Here is a 24,718-nt window from a genome sequence, read left to right on the forward strand (position 1 = left end):
ATAGAAACAGGACTTTTAGGTAACAAGTACCAAAGGGGAGCCCCATGAGGCAATAGGGTAAGTCACTAGAAAGGACACTTCACACCTCTACCCCTTACCGCCATTATCTTTTTGCTTTTCTAATTGAACAAGTATGCATTGATAAATGCAAGGTCATGCACTTTGGCAGAAATAAATAATATAAATGTGAGTTATATACATATAAATAGCAGTGTGTAGGAAGTATCCTTAATTGAGAAGGATCTGTTTTTTTTTGTAGAAAACAAGTTGTCTAATTCTAGGAAGTGTCATTCTGTGGCTACTAAAGCAAATAATTTTCTGTCATAAAAAGGGCATTTACTCAAGGGATGAAAACATAATTTTGCCTCTTTATAGGTCCCTGGTAAGGTGTTACCTGCAGTGCAGTTTTGGACTCCAGTCCTTGAGAAGGATATTAATGAGCTGGAGAGAGTGCAGAGACTAAGTGCAACTAAACTTGTTAGTGAGATGGAAGATTTCAATTATGAGGGTAGACTGTCAAGGTTGGGGTTGTTTTCTCTGGAAAAAAAGGCAACTGCGAGGGGACATGATTTCTCTTTATAAGTACATTCGAGGACATTATAGACAAATAGCAGGAGATTCTTTTTTGCCATAAAATGTAACATCAGAGGCCTCCCCTTTAGACTAGAAGAAAAGAACTTTCATTTGAAGCAACGTAGGGGGGTCTTCACAGTCAGGACAGTGAGGTTGTGGAATGCACTGCCGGGCGATGTTGTGATGCTGATTCAGTTAATGCCTTTAAGAATGGCTTGGATGATTTTTTGGACAGACATAATATCATATTGTGATACTTAAATCTGTGCATAGAGGGGTCAGTGTGAATGTGTATGTATATACTCTGGGTTTCATTTGGAGGGGTTAAACTTGATGGATTTTGGCCTTTTTTTCAACCCAACTTAACTATGTAAGGGTTATCAATTGCAACATTTTCCTGGTTTTTAATATTTCATACTAATGTTCTATTTGAAATTTTAGGAAAAGGGAAAAGTTTCATCCTTAACCTGCTGCTGAGCCTCACAGCAGATAATGAAGAAGAATATATGGAAAATAATCGGTATTTAAAACTGCCAAAGGTTTGTTTTAGAAAGGCTAATTTTCTACAATATTTGTGTAATATTTATCTGACTCTCTCAGACTCATCAACATATACACAACTTTTAAATACCTGCACAAACTAATTAAAACATATTAAGGAAACTGGGGTGTTTAATCCTGAGAAAATGGACATTAAATTAACTTCTATTTCTACAAAGTTACTCTGGCTTATAGGTCTGGGTAGTTGAACCCCAACTAGGCTGGAATCTGCCCTTGAGCTCAGTGCCCACCCCTTAGCTTTGCAAGTTGCACATCCCTCACTGCTCAGAGAAGTCACTACTTCAGGGAATACAAGCGTCAGGGAATTTCTCTGCAGAACACCCAGAGCTCCTGAAGGGTGTCTGGTTCTCATTATACAATAAACACAAAGGGGGTTGTTTATCAAAGTCCAAATATATCTCAATATTTTCTGAAAAAACTCTGACCAAATCCGCACAGGTTTTTTGGGCTTGTTTATTAATACACTTTCCCGAAATTTTTGAAAAATCTGAAAAAATCGTGAAAAAATCAGATTTTCATGATTTTTTTTAGATTATTCATCTGATTTTCAGGATTTTTTCAGACTTTTCACCCGAAAACTCAGAATTTTGCCTGAAAACTGTGGGGTATTGCCAAAAACCCAGGGCACATCAAAAAAGCATTGGGACTTCTCCCATTGACTTATATGCAACCTCGACATGTCTGAGATGCCCAGGGTTTAATAAATTCCAAAAAAATTGTGATTTTTAAACGTCAGATTTTATAAAAAAAAAAATATGATTATTGCATTCGGAGTTTAGTGTTGGAAAAGGCTCGGGAAAGGCCAGTTTAAATATTACATGGCTGTCAAAGAATCTGAGTTATCATCAGATAACTACAGAATAAGAGCTAAACTAATCTTCTTCAAAATGGGTAGGACAAAAAAAAAGAGGAAAACTCTGGGTGAAATCCAATTTGAGTAGAAAAAGCTTCTCTTTATTCGCTTCCAGTTTAGACCAATAGACTTCAATAGAGTTTGCAAGTGATAAGTTATTTTTAATTGAATTGCATCTCAAATTGAATCTCGTCCATGACTTTTCTCGTGATAAACCTTTTTCTCACTGATTGAATTGAATCAGGCCCATAGTGAGATAATCTAAGTTCTAGACCAGACCTGACTTAAAAGGGCCAGTCGAATCATTGAGGCTTTTTTAAAGGTCGTGTATGAATCAGTGGCAGTGGCTGAAACTCATTTACTAGTTTAGTAGTGTGAGCTAATTTAGGATTATTGCACAATACTGTGCATTGTACAACATTTTATGCTGTATTTATATAGTACAGGTACATTAATCTCACAAAAACATTTAGCTCTAATTTTATAGTTGTCTGATTGTCTATTTTTGTTTTAACTCTAGGATATTGACGAAAAAGCAAAACTGGAAGAGATTGAAGAAGATGTTTATCTACCAGATGTGGTAACACAAGTTTTAAAAAATATATAGGTTTACCATGAAATTAAGTGAAATACAGCATTGCTTTCACTGCAAATATCACACTACAAAAAGTCCCCAAAACAAAAAAGTTTCAGCAGGCAAATATGCCTATTTAATTTAATGCATTTGGAGTGAGAAATGACTTGAGTGCATTTGTAGTGAGAAAAAAAGGTTGCAAGTGTAAAAAATTGTTCAGCATAAAAATTTCTTCGCCTATTGACTTTAATACGTTTTGTGAATATTTCACAGTTTTGCAAATTTTTAAGCTATTTTTTCAGAGACGTGAAATGGGACAGATTTGTACATTGAGATTGAATTGTCAGAATTACTGCTATATATTGTCAGGGATATATTAATTTATATTTAGAAAATATATTTTCTAAAATGAAATATTTTTCTAATGTCCATTTTCTCATCTATAATCCTGAAATTTAAGCACATTTACCAAACACTCTTCTGACTGTATGAAAAGTTTTTTTGGGAAAGTGTTTAAAGAATGAACACATTCATTAGAGTCGATGGTGTCTTAGAGTTCAACAGCTATGGGGTATATTTATCAAAAAGTACAGTTAGAGATCAGTGATCTCCATTCATTTCTTTGGGATTTTTAAATAATAAATATTTATCAATGAGTGAAAGTGAAAATTCATCCATTGATAAATACGCCTTTCAAAAATCCCATAGAAATGAATGGAGAGTGGCGAAATTTCACTCTAGAGGACTGTGGTGATCTCTAATTTCACTTTTTGATAAATATGCCCCATGAGGTACCATTTGTCCCAACTACACGTTGTCAGCAAAAATACATTCTGTATTTAAAAATATCCCCAGTACATAGAATGACAGTCTCTCAGAGTAAATAAATGATTGTGGCCATATACACTGGTGAAAATATACAGAACACACATTTTTAGTGAATGGGGAAAAAAAAATCAAGACTGTGTATAAAAGGATATCATTATATTAAAAAATTAATTCTGTAAACTTTAGCAAGCATTTTTTCCCAGAAATGTATAACAGAAGCAGTGATGTGTAAAGTTACACTCTAAACAAAATGAACACTCAGTTCCACAAAACTTCTGTAAAAAATATTATCAGTCCCATTGCACCAAGTGTGTGTGTCTTTGCATTTTAAGGGGCAGATTTACTAACTGGAGAAAATTCGTCCTACGACCACTTCGCACCCAGCGCAACACTTTGCCAGACTAAATTCGCTCAGACAACGCCAATTCACTAACATGCGGAGTTTCTGGGCACCGAACGCTGGCGACTTTTCGCTAGCGGTACTTCGGTAATGCAAGCATTTCAAAGCAAAGATATGCTAGCGTTCATTTCTGCCTAGCAAAAATTTGCTAGAGATCTTGCACTCTTTGCATTTGGCGGGAAATTTAAAGCTGTATGGACTTCTTTATGTTATATGTTGCTGCAAATATGTCACGTTCGGCACCCTAACTCCAGAACCAGTGCTAGGCTCCCTGGTGTCGGCTCTTGTTTCTGCCTTTAACAGTCGCCTTTCACCTTGGGAGGAGCCCTCGGCTAATTGGATGCCACCAGGTCTTACTAAGAGAGGAGCAAAGCTAAAGGTTCTGGATGAGCAAAGGGGCACGATCATTTCACCAAGGATACTGAATGGAAGATAATACAGCTTGGAAGACAGACCAGACACTGCAGCGTGGATGGACAGGCTGAGCCAGCACAAGCAGAGTTAAGAATAGTCAGACAGGCCAGAATCAGGATTGGAGAGCGTAGAATAATCAGGCAGGCAAATGAGCAGATTGGAGAGTTCAGAATAGTGTACACTTGTAAAATAAAGACAAATCACAAACCAACTGTTCATAATCATAAATAAGAATATATAAAATTCAGTAATTCATTTATTTTGCAGTCCAGTTAAATAATGAACATGAATACAATTAAATATTTTCTTCAATCGTTTTATAAAACAAAAAGTAAACAGTTTGCATAACCAGGATAATATGTGTTGTCATGATTTAGGTAAAAGATTTTATAAAAACAGCATCTGAAACAAAGAAAAAAGAATGTGCCAGAACTGTAATAGAACCTTTGTGCTGTGAGCTCCCAGAGGTAAGGGTAAGCCTATGTATTGTTACTTTCAACTACAGCCATCATGGGTATGGGCAAATGGGTATTTCTTTTTAAAAGAAAACATCAAATTCCGGAAATATAATAATATCAATAACATTTTGAAAAGTTTAAGGCTGCGATAACAGCCGGCTGAATAAAAGGTTTGGTAATTATTATAAAAACATGACCATGTACTAGCATACGTGCATATGTTATATAGTTACATACTGTAATTAAGTTGGGTTGAAAAAAGGCCAAAGTCCATCAAGAACCACCTTCTCGGCTGTAAATAAAACTTCTGTTCCTCTAGTCTAAAGGGGTGGCCTCTTGTGCGGTGATCCTCTTTATAGGAACATTTTTCCTAGCTATTTGTCTATAATGTCCTCTAATGTACTTGTAAAGTGTAATCATGGCAACAGGGGCGTTACTATAGAGGAAGCAGACCCCAAAACTACTAAAGTTTGCTTTAGTAGCCACAGAATGACACTGCCTGGTATTAGACAACTTGTTATGTACAAAAAAAACCAAATCCTTCTCAATTAAGGAAACCTCCAACACACTGGGGCAGATGTATTAAGGGTCGAATATCGAGGGTTAATTAACCCTCGATATTCGACTGGCAAATTAAAATCCTTTGACTTCAAATATCGAAGTCGAAGGATTTTGCGCAATTTGTTCGATCGAACGATCTAAGGAATAATCGTTCGATCGAACGATAAAATCCTTCGAATCGAACGATTCGAAGGATTTTAATCCATCGATCGAACGATTATCCTTCGATCAGAAAAAACTTGGAAAGCCTATGGGGACCTTCCCCATAGGCTAACATTGATTTCTGTAGCTTTTAGGTGGCGAACTAGGGGGTCAAAGTTTTTTCTTAAAGAAACAGTACTTCGACTATCGAATGGTCGAATAGTCGAACGATTTTTAGTTTGAATCATTCGATTCGAAGGTCGAAGTAGCCAATTCGATGGTCGAAGTAGCCAAAAAAACCATTTGAAAATCGAAATATTTTTCCTCTATTCCTTCACTCAAACTTAGTGAATGGGCCCCACTGTGTAGCTATGGTATATTTCCAGAACTGTTAGCATTAGGGCAGTGTTACAAAATTATGATTTACTTCCCTGTCTTATTTCGATCTCATTTTTTGCAGGTAGTCCAACGCTCAAACAATTCACTTTCAAATGTGGCAAAATATTTTTCTGAAAATAGCAGATTAAATATAGAGCCCTATATCCTTTCTCAGTAAGTCTGCTTATTTTTATTTAAGAAAATGTTTGGTTGAGTTGTTTTGAGTTGTCTGTCAACTATATACACAGAATAACCTAATAGTGCTGAAGAGACACAGATGAAGTAGGATTGACTCTGGGATTACAGCCAAAAAGCAGAGCAATGATAGTAAATGGCATTACAATTGTTCACAGACTGGAAAAGTACTGGCATACTAGAACAGGTTCATTTTTTATTCACATCCAAAAAAGGAAACTTTTCCAGATAAGGGGTCTTTCTGTAATTTGGATCTACGTGCCTTAAAGGAAAACTATACCCCCAAATGAACACTTAAGCAACAGATAGTTTATATCATATTAAGTGCATATTAAAGAATCTTACCAAACTGGTCTATATATTTAAGTAAATATTGCCCTTTTACAGCTCTTGCCTTGAGCCAGATCACCTGACCAGAAATACTGCAGCTCTAACTGTAACAGAAAGAAGTGTGGAAGCAAAAGACACAACTTGTTAATTGGCTCATGTGACCTAACAAGAATGGTTTGTTGGTATGTTGGTGTACACAGTGAATGGTACGATCCCAGGGGACAGCCCTTATTTTTTAAAATGGCAATTTTCTATTTATGATTACCCAATGGCACATATTACTAAAAAAGTATAATATTATGATAATGGTTCATTTACATGAAGCAGGGTTTTACAGATGAGCTGTTTTATGCAATATCTTTTTATAGAGACATTGTTTGGGGGTATAGTTTTCCTTTAAATCTACTAAAAAATAATTTAAGCATTAATTAAGCCCAATAGGATTATTTTGCCTCCAATAAGCATTAGTTATATCTTAGTTGGTAATAAAAATTAAATTCAACTTTGCGCAGATGCAACCAGTGGATTCGCAAAACAAAATGGGGATTCTGCCCCAAAAAAATTAAGAATAAAAAACAGTATGCGCTTCCTATATTAAATAAACTCCCACCAACAAAGTACTTTTCCTCACAACAGTTCGACTTTTGAAAAAAACAGTTCCGTAAGGTCTTTAAATACAGGCAGATGGAAGACAGGTACGTGATGATTAATTCTCCTGTTTGGCACACAGTATCCCCTTCGTGCTCCACCTCAAATAAAAAATAGAAAAAGACAGAGGCCAATGTGCGCTTCCATATACTAAAACACCGGATCCCTGCTAGATTTATACTTACAGGATCGCCGGTGTTAAGCTCGCATGTAGTTAAGATGGCTTTGAAGTAGATAACGGTCCCGTCTCTCAAACGTTTACAGAGAAGCTTGTCTTTAGTCTTGTCAGAGTCCTCGTGTTCCACTCACCCACACGCTCCTGTTATCGCCTCCTCACACTGTAGGCTGCAGCCGAACGTATAGAGACTGGCGCTGCTGGCTTGATCTTATCAGCGTCCTGGTGTTCCACTCGCTCACACGTTCCTATTATCACCTCCTCACACTGCAGACTGCAGTTGATCGAATGGAGACTGGCGCTGCTGGCTGGGAAGTCAGTTGAACAGCAAGACAAATGCTCAATTGATAGGATTTTTATTAATATAATTCAATAGTATACACTCACATTTAAAATACTTAGTCCACGGCCCAACGCGTTTCGTGATCCAGAATCACTTCATCAGAGGCAGTACCAGTGATTCTGGATCACGAAACACGTTGGGCCGTGGACTAAGTATTTTAAATGTGAGTGTATACTATTGAATTATATTAATAAAAATCCTATCAATTGAGCATTTGTCTTGCTGTTCAACTGACTTCCCAGCCAGCAGCGCCAGTCTCCATTCGATCAACTGCAGTCTGCAGTGTGAGGAGGTGATAATAGGAACGTGTGAGCGAGTGGAACACCAGGACGCTGATAAGATCAAGCCAGCAGCGCCAGTCTCTATACCAGGGATCCCCAACCTTTTGAACCCGTGAGCAACATTCAGAATTAAAAGGAGTTGGGGAGCAACACTAGCATGAAAAATTTTCCCGGAGTGCCAAATAAGGGCTGTAATTGGCCATTTAGTAGCCCCTATGTGGATTGTCAACCTACATTGAGGCTCTGTTTGGCAGTGCACCTGGTTTTTATACAACCAAAACTTGCTCCCAAGCCAGAAATTCAAAAATAAGCTCCTGCTTTGAGGCCACTGGGAGCAACATCCAAGGGGCTGGAGAGCAACATGTTGCTCACGAGCTACTGGTTGGGGATCACTGCTCTATACGTTCGGCTGCAGCCTACAGTGTGAGGAGGCGATAACAGGAGCGTGTGGGTGAGTGGAACACGAGGACTCTGACAAGACTAAAGACAAGCTTCGCTGTAAACGTTTGAGAGACGGGACCGTTATCTACTTCAAAGCCATCTTAACTACATGCGAGCTTAACACCGGCGATCCTGTAAGTATAAATCTAGCAGGGATCCGGTGTTTTAGTATATGGAAGCGCACATTGGCCTCTGTCTTTTTCTATTTTTTATTTGAGGTGAAGCACGAAGGGGATACTGTGTGCCAAACAGGAGAATTAATCATCACGTACCTGTCTTCCATCTGCCTGTATTTAAAGATCTTTACGGAACTGTTTTTTTCAAAAGTCGAACTGTTGTGAGGAAAAGTACTTTGTTGGTGGGAGTTTATTTAATATAGGAAGCGCATACTGTTTTTTTATTCTTATATCTTAGTTGGTATCAAGTAGAATGTACTGTTGCATTATTACAGAGAAAAAGGAAATCATAAAAATTTAATTGTTTGATTAAAATGTAGTCTATGGGAGATGGCCATCCCATAATTCAACGCTTTCCGTATAATGTATCCCATACTTGTACATGAAAACAAAGATCAGAATTGCCCTAGCTACAGTATTTCTGGTGGGTGTTAAAGGAGAAGTAAACCCCTTATTTAAAAAAAACTGTACCCCCCCACCCTACATAGATCCCCCTCCCTACTCCCCCTAGCCTAGCTGCTACCCAGGGCAAATGCCCCTAACTTTGTACTTATCCCTCGATGCAGATTCAGGCATCGGAGTTCACGGCAGCCATCTTCTTCTCTTCGGTAAGCTTCGGGAAGTAAGTGCCGTACCGGCGCATGCGCAGTTTGAGCAGTCTTCGGATTTTTTACAACTTTGCATGTGCCGAAATTGCTGAAGCGCCGCAAGAAGACCCAAAGATTACCGAAGAAGAAGAAGATGGCTGCTGTTAATCCGATGCCTGACTCTGCACAGAGGGGTAAGTAAAAAGTTAGGGGCATTTACCCGGGGTGGCAGCTAGGCTGGGAGGAGTAGGGAGAGGTTCTATGTAGGGTAGGATTTTTTTTAATAAGGGGTTTACTTCTCCTTTGAAGATGTCAAAGCTGGCCTACCATTTAAAGACAAAATGACAAGATTGAAGCTGTAAAAAAATCAAAGTGAAGGAGGAAAAGGATGGGCAGCACATGATGGACAGATGAGCCATGAACATGCCACTGAAAAGCCTTAAGACCAAAACACAACACAGAACATTGTGGGGAAAAAATATAGTCAACCAGGACTTGGCACTTGATGATGGTGATGATAATGATGTTTTTAAGGCATATGTTCTTATTTTTATTTTCGTATTTCATTCTTTACCCTTGTTCTCCAAAGTTTGTTGTTACATTATATTGTTATATAAATAAATTGTAGGAAGAAGAGAAAGGGAAGCTATGAATCTACCACAAAATGTATCATTAACTTGAGATATGGAACAGTTTACCAAATGAGCGTGAATTACTTTACAGAGGAAGAACTTCAACAACAACTGTTTGAATTGGTCACATTGAATGGAGAAGGTAATTAAACTTTAAATGGGATGTTTAACTTTAGACAACTGTCTAAATATGAACAATTTGTGTAATTAAAAACCTGTATACAACGTATCTTTTTTTTAAAGGACAAGCAAAGTGCTGTTTACTTTTAATTACTTTTTATTAATACTTTGAGGTCTGGCTTGGTACACAGAGATTGGTGAAATGCTAATGTGGTACCGCTATTCAAAAAGGAATCCCATTCTCAGCCTGAAAACTATAGGTCTGTTAGTTTAACATCAGGGGTTGCAAAGTATTTGGTAGAAGTCATAATGGATACTGCACATTGCATTCCATAACAAAAAAACAAACCAGTGCAGCAAGCACATGGGCAATATAACAGACAAATATCTGGGTAGATGACTTGATTTAGAGGTCAGGGCAGGCAGGAAACGTGTAAAGTCAAAAATCAGACCAAGGGTTAAAATCGGGAAATCTGATATTGTATGCCAGCTCCATATTGTGACTGAACTGGATCATTAAATCATTAAATCATCAAATGGGCCAGAATCATTCTCTCATTGCAACATGTATTCATATAGGCATGGTCTTCCTTTAGACTAAACATATTCTGAGCAACTGTAAAAACCTAGGGGAAGTGCACACAAAAATGCAAAACATTTTAAAAATTATTTTGAGGGACAAAAGGGTGTCCAGAGTAAATACTTCAGGGTCACCACTTTATTATTCCCAATATATACAGTGTGCCTGGGTACTCACAAGAGACATGTAATTAGACAGTATGTCTCAGCTCTCACTTCTCCCACTCGTGTCAATTTTATTTTAATCTGATCAGATCAGATGCACCAGACCCAAAGTTCATCCACCCAAGGAGCAAAGAGTTCCCTTTCAACTTCTCAGGCAGCTCTTCAGGATGCAAGTGGCAATCCAGGCGTGCATCAAGCTGACCTGCTATAGACTTTAGGTAATACTATATATCTAATGTATGCTCTAACCACTACTAACCACTGTTCTCAAATGCTAAACATTATCATGAGCCTACTCTTGCTGCATCTTCAAGCACAGGAGTAGCAGAATGCTGTATTAAAGATGTAGTGCCATGTCAAAACACACCTCTGGGAATCTACTTTTTGCCTCAAAAATAAAATATGGCAAGGCAAATATGTGTACATATTGTCACTTACTGTATTCATTATTTAAGCACTTCATAAAGGCTGAGGGAAAAACTCTAATAATTGCCTTTAGTTATTGTGCATACTAACCAGGGTGATTTGTGAAAGCCAACCATGTCTGGCTCTATAACTCTTTAAACATGTCAACATATAAAGGTTTGGTGGCATAGGATGGGACTTACTGTATATGAAGAAAGGTTCAGACAAAAATTTGCAGTTAACATATTTCATGGGTTAACAAAGATGTTGACGTGTGGTTAGGATTATTTTCCACAAGAAAGCAGCAGACAGGTGCACCTGACAAAGGTGGCAGCAACTCTAAGATTCCCCTGAATCAGTTGATGGATTTGTGCAAATTTGGAACAGAAAGTGTGATGAAGGCAGTGGGACAAGGGCACCTGCATGCAAAGACCATGTACCATTAATGTAATTTTCTTGCTGCAAACTTTGTGGAACGACTGCACTATTGTGAACTGAAATGCACTCCAATTTATGTTCAGTTAGAACCCCTCCAAAAGCTTTCCTACCACCTTTTTAAATTAGCAGACCAATCGTTCTTAGACTGGGAATGGGATTTTTTGAATAATGACATTTGTTTACATTCACATGTTCTAATCTCTTTTGAACTTCCACCTCAGCCAAGTCATTTATTAAATGAATGGGTCCCTACTCTGTTTATGCCCTTGTGGTGCTTTCTCCAATACTGACTTTCTTAAAATTATAATACTCTTGTTTTAGACTCTTCAAGCCTGATAAATGAAACAAATGAAAATATAAAAAAGAGAGCCCAGGAATGCTTAAAAGTTAGGTTTGAAATCCTAACTGACCACGGCTTTTTCAGTAATTCACAGGTACATTTTTTACATTAAATGAAGTGCAAATGTAAACATATTAGAGGTTGCAATATGTTCTGGATGACTTTTGATAAACCTTTTTAGGAAATTAAGTGTCCCAAAGATATTGTTCTTTCTAAAGAAGTTCAACAGTTGGCAGGAAAAACAGAATTGTATATTGGAAATGGGAAAGAGGTCCAACATGACCGACTTGCTATGCAGGTAATATATTTTTTCACTTACATATTCCTCTTATGTTTATTAACTGTCCTACATTATGGGGCAGAAATAAAAAAACACCAACAACTTTTACAACGTTGCGGTATTTTCTCATACACTTGACGTTTAAAATTTTTTCCACAGTTGAGTTATTTGCCCATAGGATAAAATAATTCTTGAACTATCATAGTTGGAGAAAAAAAATCAATGGAGGAAGTTGAGAAATGCTTTGAGTCAGCTGTATTGGTGTCAAAAGCTGCTCTTTGCAGCTATATAGTTGCTCTTGGCAGACCCGGATTTGTGGGAAGGCCACCTAGGCCCGGGCCTAGGGTGGCAGAATTTTAGGGGGGCGGCATGCTGCCCAACCACACCCACATTGGTTCAAAAACACTGGGGATGCACAGGAGATACAATCTCCATGAAAATTTGCACGAATAAAGGGGAGGGGACAGGGGCGACAAATGGCAGTGGGCCTAGGGGCGTCCGCTATGTAAATCCGGCCCTGGCTCTTGGTACCTCTTGGCCATCTCACTGACTGTTTGGAATTGAACTCAAGAGTACCTATTGACACAGGTGAATCCTGGAGCTAGTGCCATCTCTGAATGTGGAGGTAGCTCCAGGGTTACCACAGTGGTCTGCATCAATAAATGCAGCACAATGGATTTAATGAAATGCGTGCAGATATTTTGATGCCGAATGTGGGAGATGACAACATTTCCGACAACTAAGATTCCAGAGCAACTGCAACACTTTGCATTGAAGTGCAAGTTGCCGCAATTGCTCAGATGCATCTTCACCTGCCAACCTTAATGGGGAACTATTGCAAAATGAAAATGTAATATAAGCTTTACCATACTGAATAAGAAACTAATAATCAATTCAAAATCCTGTGCCATTTTTGAAATGGCCAAGTTTATCTTTCCTAACTGATTCCAGCACAAAAAAATAACTTTGGAACAAATCATGCATCTTGAAAGACAGGGTTTTGGTGATTTTTAACGAGTAAGCTCTAATACATCTTCTAGGCACAAGAAACACCCCTGAAAGGCTGTGTAAGACCTAAATGTCAATCAGACTTCTGACTAAACTTTGTGTAGCACTGCATGATCTGCACAGTGAAGATATTTGCCTTGAGCATGTTTCTATTTATAAAGCTGAATAAGATTAATGTAATTAATGCGCAAACAGAATTACATTTTTTTATTTGCATTGCAAATGTCCTTAAAGGAAAACTATACCCCCAAAATGAGTACTTAAGCAACAGATAGTTTATATCAAATTGAATGACATATTAAAGAATCTTACCAAACTGGAATATATATTTACATAAATATTGCCCTTTTACATCTCTTGCCTTGAACCACCATTTCCTGACTCTATCTGTGCTGCCTCAGAGATCACCTGACCAGAAATACTACAACACTAACTGTAACAGGAAGAGGTGAGGAAGCAAAAGACACAACTCTGTCTGTTAATTGGCTCATGTGACCTTACATGTGGTTTGTATGTGTACACAGTGAATCTTACGATCTCAGGGGGCGGCCCTTATTTTTTAAAATGGCAATTTTCTATTTATGATTACCCAAAGGCACATACTACTAAAAAGTATATTATTATGATTATAGTTCATTTACATGAAGCAGGGTTTTACACATGAGCTGTTTTACTCAGTATCTTTTAATAGAGACCTTCATTGTTTGGGGGGTATAGTTTTCCTTTAAGAGCTTTTTTTTTAAATATGGCATAAATGCAAATTCTGAATATTTATGCGCATATTCTACTTTTGAGTTATGTGACTACTTCAGTGGCAGAGAAAATATTTACACAATAGGTTTTTTTCAATTGGCGAATTTAAATTACTATGAGCTATCAAGACACCCATGGCAACATCAAAGGCACATATGACAACATGAAAAGATTTGCAAAATATTTACTCCCCTAATCACCAGGATATCCATTACATGTACAGTATGTCTAGATTCAGTCTGATTGCAAGAAGAAACACTTAGGAGGAGTAAAAAACCTAATCTGAACAATTTACAATATTGCAAAAAGCACAGTGAAAGACACAGATACATAGGGGCACATTTACTAAAAGTGAGAACTTTCTCTTCATCTAACTTCAACAAAGTTCACCTCAATTCACCTGGTTTATTTTCACAACACATCTCACAACACAATGTACACAACATGCTTAGGGGCATGTTTACTAACATTGGAGATAAATATCTGGATCAGATCTTTGCTTTTATTTTCTAACTTATAGGTGGCTATTTAAATCTAATTGCTGATCAAATTTGAAGTGTTTCCAGATATTATCTCTAATGTTAGTAAACATGCCGATTCGTCAGGATAAATCAGACATGCCCACAGTATATGGAACAAGTTGTCAATCCTCAATGAAAACATGAAAACCTCAGAGCGTGACAAATTGTAGTATAAATAACCTAAAAATTATCTCCGTTTGAAAATTAAACCCTCAGGCTTTTTAGTAGTGGATAGCACTACCCTACACTAGCACATATACCTTCAAAGTAAAGTGAGGAATATAATACTCCAAGTGACTAAGTAAGAGGTGATCTAACTGGTAGAAACACACAGGGATGCAACTGTAAAGGAAGCACACACTCCTTACTGCTGGAGGCTCCTGAGGGCACTGACTGATAAGAGGTAGCAAGTGTAATTACTCACCAGATGCGTTTATCATAAAGTCTAAAACCAACTACCTATCTTGGATGCAAAAGCAGGGCAACAAGTCCTGCATCCTGAAAAACCCCATAACCAGAACTGGACAAACTAACAGACCCAAAACAAATTCCAGACACAGAGCAGAAAACCTGATCTTTATTCTACTGTGGTGCTCTACTTTGATCACAAGTACCTGAGGCTGCGGTATGAACAAAAAAACTTACCTAGAACTGTACCACCCACCCTGTACCTAACCACATTTTTATAATCTGGCAAGTATTCCTGTCAGAAGTGATAACATGGGTCAGGCTGAATAACAAGCATTGAATATTCAGAGCTATCCATATGTAGTACAGAAAAGCAAACAAATGCTTTACAACAAACACCAAAAGTCTAAAGATACTTTGCTGGTTAATAGACTTAATGTAACCTGAAAGAGGAGGACTGAGAAATAGACACAGATACAAATAAAATACTTCAATACCAGGCATGCAACTAGACCTTCTTTAGGACAAACCCTGACAGTGACCTGATGAATACAGTCTCTTTCAGCCACCTTGCCATACAACTGTCCTTAATATGGTAAAAACAGTCTCCATGGACTCGCCTATTAGTGAAATTAAAAATTGTGGCTTCGCCCTCTCCTGGAGAAATGTCTCAAACAGACTTATAGGGGGACTATATCCATTAATACAGCAGGTCACCATAACGCAACCCAAATAAAATGACTTATACGTAAAAACACTATCATAGCACTAGGGGGGGAATTTAAGGGCAAAGTGGCTAACGCTGGTTGTTTTTCTGTTGTCTGGATCAACTAGCAGTTAGGCAGGTTATATGTAGACATAAAAGGTTGTACTTGATGTACATGTGCCCCTTTCCTCAGTACTAAAAAAACATTAAATTGCATTAATCCTATTAGGTTTATTTAATGTTTAAATTATTTTTTGTCAGACTTAAGGTAAGGCATTCCACATTACAGAAAAATCCCTTACCTCTCAGCCGGCTTCTGTGCGAAGGCGTGAGCTTCCGGGTTAGGGCTTCGCGACACTTTCATTTGACGCCAAGTGTCTTGACGCTGGGTCATGATGCTGAGTGTCATGACGTCACTATTGAGCGCCAAATTTGAATCTTGATGCCAATTCTTCTTTATAAGCCCAGTCCACCATTTTGTTGGCTTTAGTTTATCTGTTCCTGCTCAAGAGTTACTTCTGACTTCGTTATTCTGGTTTTTCACTCCTGCCTGTAACTTGACTACAATTCCTGCCGCGTGCCTCGAACCCTTTGCCTGATTCTGTCCATGTCTTCTCCATATCCCTGCCGGTACCTCGCTTATGGACTTGTTTCTAGCTACGCACTTCCTTGTCGGTTTCTGCTGCAGAAAGCCCGGAGCCCCAAAAGGACGTCGGTGAACCGGAACCCACAGGGTCCGCCTGTGCATTTGAAGGAACCCATCACTGTGCAAGGTTCCTGTTAACGAGAGCGTTACACTGTATTCACTTGGGGGTGCCAAAAGTTAGGCACCCTCAAGTGATTGTATATACAGGTATGGGACCTGTTATCTAGAATCCTTGGGATCTGGGGCTTTCTGGATAAGGAATCTTTCCGTAATTTGGATCTTCATATCTTACGACTACTGGAAAATCATGTAAACATTAAAAAACCCAATGGACTGGTTTTGCTTCCAATTAAGGATTAATTATATCTTAGTTTGGATCTAGTATAAGATACTGTTTTATTATTACAGAAAAAAAGGAAATAATTTTTAAACATCTGAATTATTTGAATAAAATAGGGTCTATGGGAGATAGCCTTTCTGTTATTCTGAGCTTTCTGGATAACGGGTTTCCGGATAACGGATCCCTGAACTTACCTGAAACCCCAGGCCTGTGAATCTATCAGCAGAAAGCTGCACCAGTCCCGGGGTTCTTCCAGCGAACATCACAGAGCGATCGGCTTCTTCTTTCTTCAAGCAGGTGCGCATGGACAGTATCGCGAAAAGCCAAACTCTAACTAAGCTATTTTGTTCTACTGCATATGCGTCTGCCCCAGGAAATATGAAGAATTAAGGAAGCCAATTGCTCCATGGTGCTCGCTGGAATAACCCCCGGGCGGTGCAGTTTTCTGCTGATAGGAGCACTGGCCCTGGGTTTCAAGTGAGTATATACAATCATTAGGGGGTGCCTAACTTTTGGCACGTCCAAGTAAATCGTTATTATTTTGGGTTTTTTATGTCTACAGAGTGGGCAGTGTTTTATGTAGTTAGGGTCTAAATAAAAATAATGACGTTTCTGAATTTATCCTCTTTCTAGTAGTATCACTGAACTCTGCAATCAAACAGGATTTAAAATTTTAGGTCAGATAGAGGCAGAATGACTAGAAGTAAAAATACAGCTACAAACTGTCTCAAGATGTGTATGGGCACAGTGCACTAGAAGAACATGCTAACCTTAACTTCCGCTTTTCAATGAACATCTGAAAACCTGTATAATGATAGCAGTTATTTAATTTGGCATGTTATATTATTGACAGAGTATTCTAAGGCAATTAACAACTAACCAAAGGAAAAAAGAGGATACAGTTAAAGATTCCAGAAAGAAAATTGCTGCTGTCAAGCAAATTGTGATTTACTTGCCCAGCAAGATATTGTATGGTGGCAAAGAAATTCTGGAAATGCCAGGAACAGATGATTCTGACCCAATGGCAATGAATTTTATAGAAACTGCTTTGAATGAGGTGAGTTAAAATACAGAATGTTGAAATCACTTTTTCAGTATATGGTTTTTCATTTACTATTTAATGAAATAAATCGACTTCAAATTAGAAAGATTGTTTTTTCAGTTTTTTTGTATGTTTTTTAGTTTACACAATTATTTTCTCAGTCTGCTTTACACAAATTGCCTTTAAAATTAACCTTCTAACCAGCAAAAACTTTACGCAGCTGTGACATGAATAGTCGTGTTTGTAGACGCGTGTGTGGATCACATAAAGAGGTCTTAACCTCAACCAGATATTTACCCAAGTTTGCATACTTAAAAAAGTGTTTAAAATTAATTTAGCTGTTTCTTTTTAAAGTAGAAATATGAAGGCTTACCGTAGCCATATCAAGCCCGTTCTCTAGGGATCATTTAAGAATGCAGTGCATTGTGCAGAGTACAAAGTTTAGATTCAAATTGATTAGCTTTTTTACTTAATTCATTTGTGTGTCTGCCTGCTACTATGCATCCACTGCAATTTGTGAACCAAAAGAGCATCCATTTTGGTAAGTTGCGGTGTGTAATTTTCCTATATAAAACAGATGGCAGGGCAGCCATATTTTTTAGCAGCTGGAGCATGGCTATGAGTTTGGATCATGCACCTGGGCCCGGCCCCACTGCAGCTTGACAGGCCACTGAACTGGAAGGTTAACAGTACAATTTTAATATACCAAATATGTTTCTTTTATCATGCAATGTAAAAAATTCACTTCAGGTCATTTTGGCCACTGATGTAATCTACTAATGGGTTTTTGATAGGTCTCCTCTAGGTCTTTTAATCAGCCATATTACACTGTTTCTGTTGTAATAGCCAGAAGTGCAGAAAACAGCGTGGCCAGATATATTCTAACACCAATTGCATTTATTTAAAAACACTGAAAATGTGTAATTCATGTATATCAGAAAATTGTTTAGCATTATATTTTCTTTCACTATGCAAGCCTTCATGAGCCTGATAACTTCACTGTATTTTACCTAAAATAATATATAATTAAACAAATATGAGTTATAGGACTACTCAACCAATTACTCTGCTGCACCCTACATCTCTGAACTCATCTCTATATACTCACCCAACCGCTTACAACGCTCCTCTACTGACCTGCTACTCAACTCTTCTCTCATTACCTCCTCACATGCTCTCATTCAAGACTTTGCAAGGGCTGCACCCCTTCTCCGCTCTCCCACGGTCTGTCCGCCTTTCTCCCAACCTTTCTGCTTTCAAGAAATCTCTTAAAACACACTTCTTTCGAGAAACCTATGCTCACTCTGCTTAACTATCAAACGCAACACCACATACAGTACCACATTTCTCACCCACTTAATTCGATTTTGCCCACTCCCTCACCTTGTGTATTACTCCCTTCCCTTTAGAGTGTAAGCTCTTTTGCATAGGGCCTTCCTCACCTTTTGTACCGGTATTGATTGTGATGTTTGTAACTCCATATGTTCTATGTATATAATTCATGTGATTTAGTTGTATAATCACATTTACTTTACAGTGCTACGCAATATGTTGGTGTTATATAAATACATGTTAATAATAATAGAGATGAAAATTGAAGACATGCATTTAGGAGTGTATTTCAGAGTGCTTTATGTCTTGTATGTAAAAGAAAAACTCTATAGATTCTATATAAAATTTTCCGTAAAACTTTGTTTTTAAAGGGGTAACAATTTTAGAATTAAATGATCAAAATATGAAGATGATGTGGTATTATAATCTGCACAATCAGTTTTTTTAATTATTTTTTTTTTTAGGTGGATGCAGTCATTGTTATAAGTGAATTTGCTTTTACTATCACTGAAACTGAAGTGAAAGATATGCTGTTTAACAGTGGTTTTGGAAAATTCTGGAAAAAAAACCCCAACAATTATAAACTCATACTCCTTGCATATTCAGAAAAGGTATGGCCGTGTGATGATGAATTTACTGGGTAAATGAGCACTAAGATACATGACTTTGCACACGTTAGTGCTCTAGCTCTTGTGTGAGTGGCATCAAGAAGGTCACTATCAAGCCTGATGCCAGTTGTTTACCGCACAACCACAAATGCAAATTTTGACTACTACAATTACTATTTTCTTACAACAGTAGTTGTAGTATCCTTAGGTTGTCAGAGTGGATTAAATTACTTTATAGTATTCTGAAATATATGTATTTACAATTTTTCAAGGACCAAGAATGGCAATTTGGAAAAGATGACACAAAAGAAATTGAATCTCTAGAACAACATGAAGTCAAAAAAAGAGAAAAAGAATTGAATTCAGTCAGCGACCTATTGAAGATGGTAATATTGTGCAATAGATACATATGTTTTAATTGCACTGTATAATACTTAGGGGCAGATTTATCAAGCATCAAATTTCGAAGTAATGGTCATCGTATTCGATCAAATTCAATTCAAAGTATTTAAAAATAAAAAAAAATTAGATTTTTCAAAGTCCACCAATTGACTCCAGATAGGTTCTAGGAGGTCCCCCGTAGGCTAAAACAGCAATTCGGCAGGTTTTAGATGGAGAATGGTCGAAGTCAAATTTTTAAAGTGACAGTACATGATAAATTTCGATATTCAAATTTTTTTCAAATTCAAATCAAATTTGGACTATTCCCTAGTCGAGGTACACAAAAAATAGCTCGAAATTGGATTTTTTTTCATTCGTAAATTTACTTAAAATAGAGAGCAACTATTTTGGAACATATATATGATTAAGTTTCTGTCAAACTCCATTTGAGGCAGCAAGTAAAGGAATATATAGCCTGAATTTGTTTCAGCTGAAACAGCAAATTACTCCTCTACCACACAGGGAGGCACATTTATCAATTTATTCGATTTTAGTGGTTTTAGAAACCACAATAAAAACGAATTTGCTCTAAAACGACGAATGCCAAGTAATATACCGTATTAAAACAGCCTAATATAAAAAGCATGAATGAATAAAAATGTGGATCTTATCCAAATACTAATATGACCACTGACATCTATATGACCTTAACAGCTTTGAAATGCTGAAGTTTAATAAATTGCTTTAGTGTAATTAGTATAATCCATGGTTATTAGCGTTAACAAATACGATTCAGGGAAAAGAAAAGAATATGAATGTATGTAAATCGGCCCTTTGGGCCAGATATAGAAAAGTGTGAAATTAGAACTCGGTAAAGTAAAATTCTATCTCTTTCTATTTATTTCTATCTGATTATAAGAGGCAAATATATCAATGGATAAAAGTTAGCTTTCAATTTGCCACTGAAAATCCCATAGAATTGAAGGGAGAGGTTGACTTTTAACTCAGGGTCAGATTAATCAAGATTGATATTGCATTTTTCCATGATTAGTGAAAAAAGCACAATTATGAATGTACTCAATATATTTTGCCACCAAACTTATTTAGTGGCACCAAGCAGGTGCCTGATTTTATATACAAGGTGTTATAAATGACTGAATCTTAAATCTGGATCTTAAGTCTGTATCCCATTTAACACAACCATGGGTAAAACTTACCTTTGTTCTGTTATAGAACCCTTTACCTGAAGACTTGGAGAAGAGCATCATTACAGCATGCATATTACCTGTATTGCATACTTCAATTCTTGCACAACAGGTAACAATTTATTCTGCCTATAATAGCTAATTCTTGCTTATTTTTGTCCATTGACCCTAAAGTAGAAACACAACTGCATTCACAAATGCAACACTAATAGTACAGAAATTGGGGTATGAGTAACAAGTTTCATAATCACATTACAAGCAATTTAAGATTGTGTTTGCTCCCTGCTTTTTAAACTCTGTTCTTATAGGAAACATATTATTATTTGTTACCCTACTTTTTAAATTTACCTCTTAAAAATGTTTTTTTAACTACTTAAGTTACAGTTCATAAAAAAAATATTTTGAACACTTCATAGTTTCACCTTTTACCTATCTACAGTATGTGTTTAATTATATATAGATATTTCTGTAATATATATAAGTTTTCACTGTTTAGAAAATAATGGGCCTACTGAGCTAAACTCACTTGTATTAGAATTTACAGTATATTGATGCCAGATTTGTGCTGCTTTACAAAAACACATCTTTACATTTATTTTGTGGAGCATTGCTAGAATATCTGTGCAGTATGATATAGACTAGATGGGTTGAGAGGGACAAATCATGAAGCAGTACAGGGTTACTTTATTGAGCTCCCATGTGAGGAGCAACTATCACAGAAAAATAGGCAATTGAGGTTAGTTACAACAAAGAAACAAGAACATTAAACATTCAGGTAATAATCTTGTATCTTGATTGAAAACCTGAATGAATGAGAATGAAAAAATACCTTAGAACCATTAGCCTTGAATCCAAAGGGAGGTGAGATGTAGGCGGGTACTAAGGGCCTCACAAAAGACAGGAGGCTACTACTTAAAGGAGATCTAAAGCTTAATGAAAGAAGTAGGCAAGAAATGTTATACATTGGGGCCCATTCACCAACCTCGAGTGAAGGTTCAAAGTAAAAAAACTTCAAATTTCGAAGTGTTTTTTGGGCTACTTCGACCTTCGACTACGACTTCGAATCGAAGGATTCGAACTAAAAATCGTTCGACTATTCGATAGTCGAAGTACTGTTTCTTTAAGAAAAAACTTCGACCCTCTCGTTCGCCACCTAAAAGCTACCGAACCCAATGTTAGCCTATGGGGAAGGTCCCCATAGGCTTTACAAGGTTTTTTGGTCGAAGGATAATCCTTCGATTGCTGGATTAAAATCCTTCGAATCGTTTGATTCAAAGGATTTAATCATTCGATCGAGCAATTATTCCTTCGAACGTTCGATCGTACTATTTGCGCAAAAAAAAAAAGAAATTTTAATTCCCAGTCGAATATCGAGGGTTAATTAACCCTCGATATTCGACCCTTGATGAATTTGCCCCATTATGTTTTGGACTTCTGTCCCAGCCCAGGGCAACCACAGCCCTTTAGCAGTAAAGATCTGTGTCTCCAAAGATGCCCCAGTAGCTCCCCATCTTCTTTTCTGCTGATTCACTGCACATGCTCTGTGCTACTGTCACTTACTGAGCTTAGGGACCCACTCACAATATACATTACACATAGAATAGAAATGTCACAATATAAGGCTGATTAGTAATTAATACAGATAATTACTACATGGCAGCACAGAAACCAGTGCAATTAGCATCAGAATTTAATAATCAGCCCTGTAGCATCAGCTTATATTACAGACCAACCTCATTTTCTGCTGGATAATTAGTGACAACCCCTAAGCTTAGCTTCTAAACAGCTGCTCAGAGCCCACTGATCATGTGAGTGTCACAGACACTTTCAAAGATGGTGAAAAGGGTTGGTTAACACGAAATGGTATAACTTTAACCAGTTCAACCTTTAAGGTACCAGCCAGCCCTGGGCAAATATTTTATTGGTAGCCCTATGCTGCCACAAGTTATTTGGGATAGAACAGCCCTCAAGCACATGAGCTTCAATATAATACGTCAGGCAGTGAGGAAATGGTCAGTGAAGCAGATACAGTCCCAAGATGTGCCAACCTGGATCAACATCAGATACATAAGAATTGTAAATAACCATGCCATAGATTTCCTCCAGGTGATTACAATGAGGGATTTATTATCTCTACGGATTACTTTTGACAAAAGTTATACCATATAAAAACTCTGCTGGTGGGCCCTTTGCAATTGTCCCTTTTTCTGATTCATTAAAATGGCCCTGACTATAACATACTCTTTTTTTTAGCATGAACATACACTGGTTTTTTTTTACAGCCCATTTACATACTTAAACGCTTATGTAGCAGTACACATTAAAAAATGAATATATATATATATTTTTTTTTTTTGTTTAATTTTACTGTTAGTGGTCATTCTTTAAATAATTTCCAAAGTTTTTTGTCTGAAAATACTCTAAAAAGATATATTAATCAGAAATACACTGAAGTAAACCCAGTCCTTAATTTGCATATTTACATTTGAAAAATCAATTGTCCGGTGCTTTAAAAAGTTACATGATTTTAGAGGTTTGGATTTTTTTGGGGGTTAAGCAGTATTGATTAAGCTGAATCTAAATACTATAACTGCTGAAATTCAGCGAAATCCTAATCCAAATGCTAGATTCAACGTATCTCTAATCTAAAGTTTGTATCTATGTTAATACATTGGCTGATAAAACGTTTTATTTTCAATGTAGTTTTGGTTTGTTCAACAGGGAGAAGAATATAGGATATTTCAGGATTATGAACAGTTTTTAAAAAACACAGGAATTAACAAACTTATAAATGCAATTGATGGATTTGTAGCATCAAGGCAAAAAACAACCACTGAGAAGGTAATCAACAAAAAAGCAAGGAAAGCTAAATATACTTTTTTTTATATAAATGGGATAATTTTTCACATCTGTAACGTGGTTAATTTTATTAAAATATTGCAATTATATTACAAAATATTGTGTCCGCCACCAGGTGCAATCTACAGTATACTAGATAACAGGTACAACTCTCGCCACTATTTGTAAAAGCGGTGCTAGTTGTATTTCTGTTATTGTGGCTGTCATGAGCAAGGCATGGGTTTAACCTTACAAGAGTTTACAGATACAAAAGAAGTATGCTGAAATAATAAAGCCCCTTGTAACTTTGTGTATAATTCTTCAGTCACAGCACTATATGAAACTGTTACACTGGTATTAGACCTAAGAAAACAAACTCTTTTTGTGTGACATTTCAATGCAACATATTTGCATGCATTTTGTTCCTACTACTCATTGAAGCATATTAAAGTAAATGAGCTCAGTTAAGAAATTATTTTAAAAAACCAAACAATAGTTATATTTTGCCTTTTTTTCGAGCATGATTTGGGAGTCTATGGCCTTTTACACATGGATGTTTCTTCTTTAATTCCCTCTGTGTTGAATTTTTTTATGCATTTCACTCTAGGGGAAAAAATGCAGTCCTTTCTTTCAATTCACTTAATACTCACTTAAGTTCCACTTGCCTGCTCCTCAGTGAGTACAAAGTTATTTAAAAGAAAGGGCTATGTTTCTTCCTGGGTTGCCCTTTGGTGGAATACATGGAAGATCCACCCAAGGGTATGCAAAAAGAAATGTCCTATATGGCACCAAAGTGGCATCAATGAAGGGTGCCCAGGACTGTGTGGAGGTGCTGGAAATGGGGGGAAAGAATGGATAAGGGCACTAAAGGTGGGCTGGTATTAAAGGGGAAGTCGCTTACCCTTCTCATGTTGCAACGTCACACTAGGCTTGGTAGCGTGTCCGATCTCCCATAATGGTGAACGATCATCCTACCCCCCACCCATTGCACTGTTATAGTACACTGTATTTTGTCAAGTTTCAAGGGACTTGTTTCCATTTGTCAAAATGATGT

The 24,718-nt window shown here is 37.1% G+C and overlaps 1 protein-coding gene across 3 annotated transcripts in view; it reads left to right on the plus strand.

The window, feature by feature from the left end:
* Nucleotides 1-24,718, plus strand: part of XB5964984.L (uncharacterized XB5964984 L homeolog) — a 58,197-nt gene that overhangs the window by 10,573 nt on the left and 22,906 nt on the right. For all 3 annotated transcript variants that reach the window (XM_041588134.1, XM_041588133.1, XM_041588139.1), the window contains exons 3-14: nt 1,015-1,112; nt 2,508-2,567; nt 4,581-4,670; nt 5,824-5,915; nt 9,546-9,691; nt 11,578-11,690; nt 11,778-11,894; nt 17,112-17,315; nt 19,097-19,243; nt 19,513-19,626; nt 20,855-20,938; nt 23,548-23,667. In XM_041588134.1, the coding sequence (XP_041444068.1) occupies nt 1,080-1,112; nt 2,508-2,567; nt 4,581-4,670; nt 5,824-5,915; nt 9,546-9,691; nt 11,578-11,690; nt 11,778-11,894; nt 17,112-17,315; nt 19,097-19,243; nt 19,513-19,626; nt 20,855-20,938; nt 23,548-23,667 (1,320 nt within the window). In that variant the 5' untranslated portion in view covers nt 1,015-1,079. The remainder of the gene's footprint in view (nt 1-1,014; nt 1,113-2,507; nt 2,568-4,580; nt 4,671-5,823; nt 5,916-9,545; nt 9,692-11,577; nt 11,691-11,777; nt 11,895-17,111; nt 17,316-19,096; nt 19,244-19,512; nt 19,627-20,854; nt 20,939-23,547; nt 23,668-24,718) is intronic.

Source organism: Xenopus laevis, chromosome 1L, assembly GCF_017654675.1.
Source record: "Xenopus laevis strain J_2021 chromosome 1L, Xenopus_laevis_v10.1, whole genome shotgun sequence".
In the NCBI taxonomy this organism is placed as follows: domain Eukaryota; kingdom Metazoa; phylum Chordata; class Amphibia; order Anura; family Pipidae; genus Xenopus; species Xenopus laevis.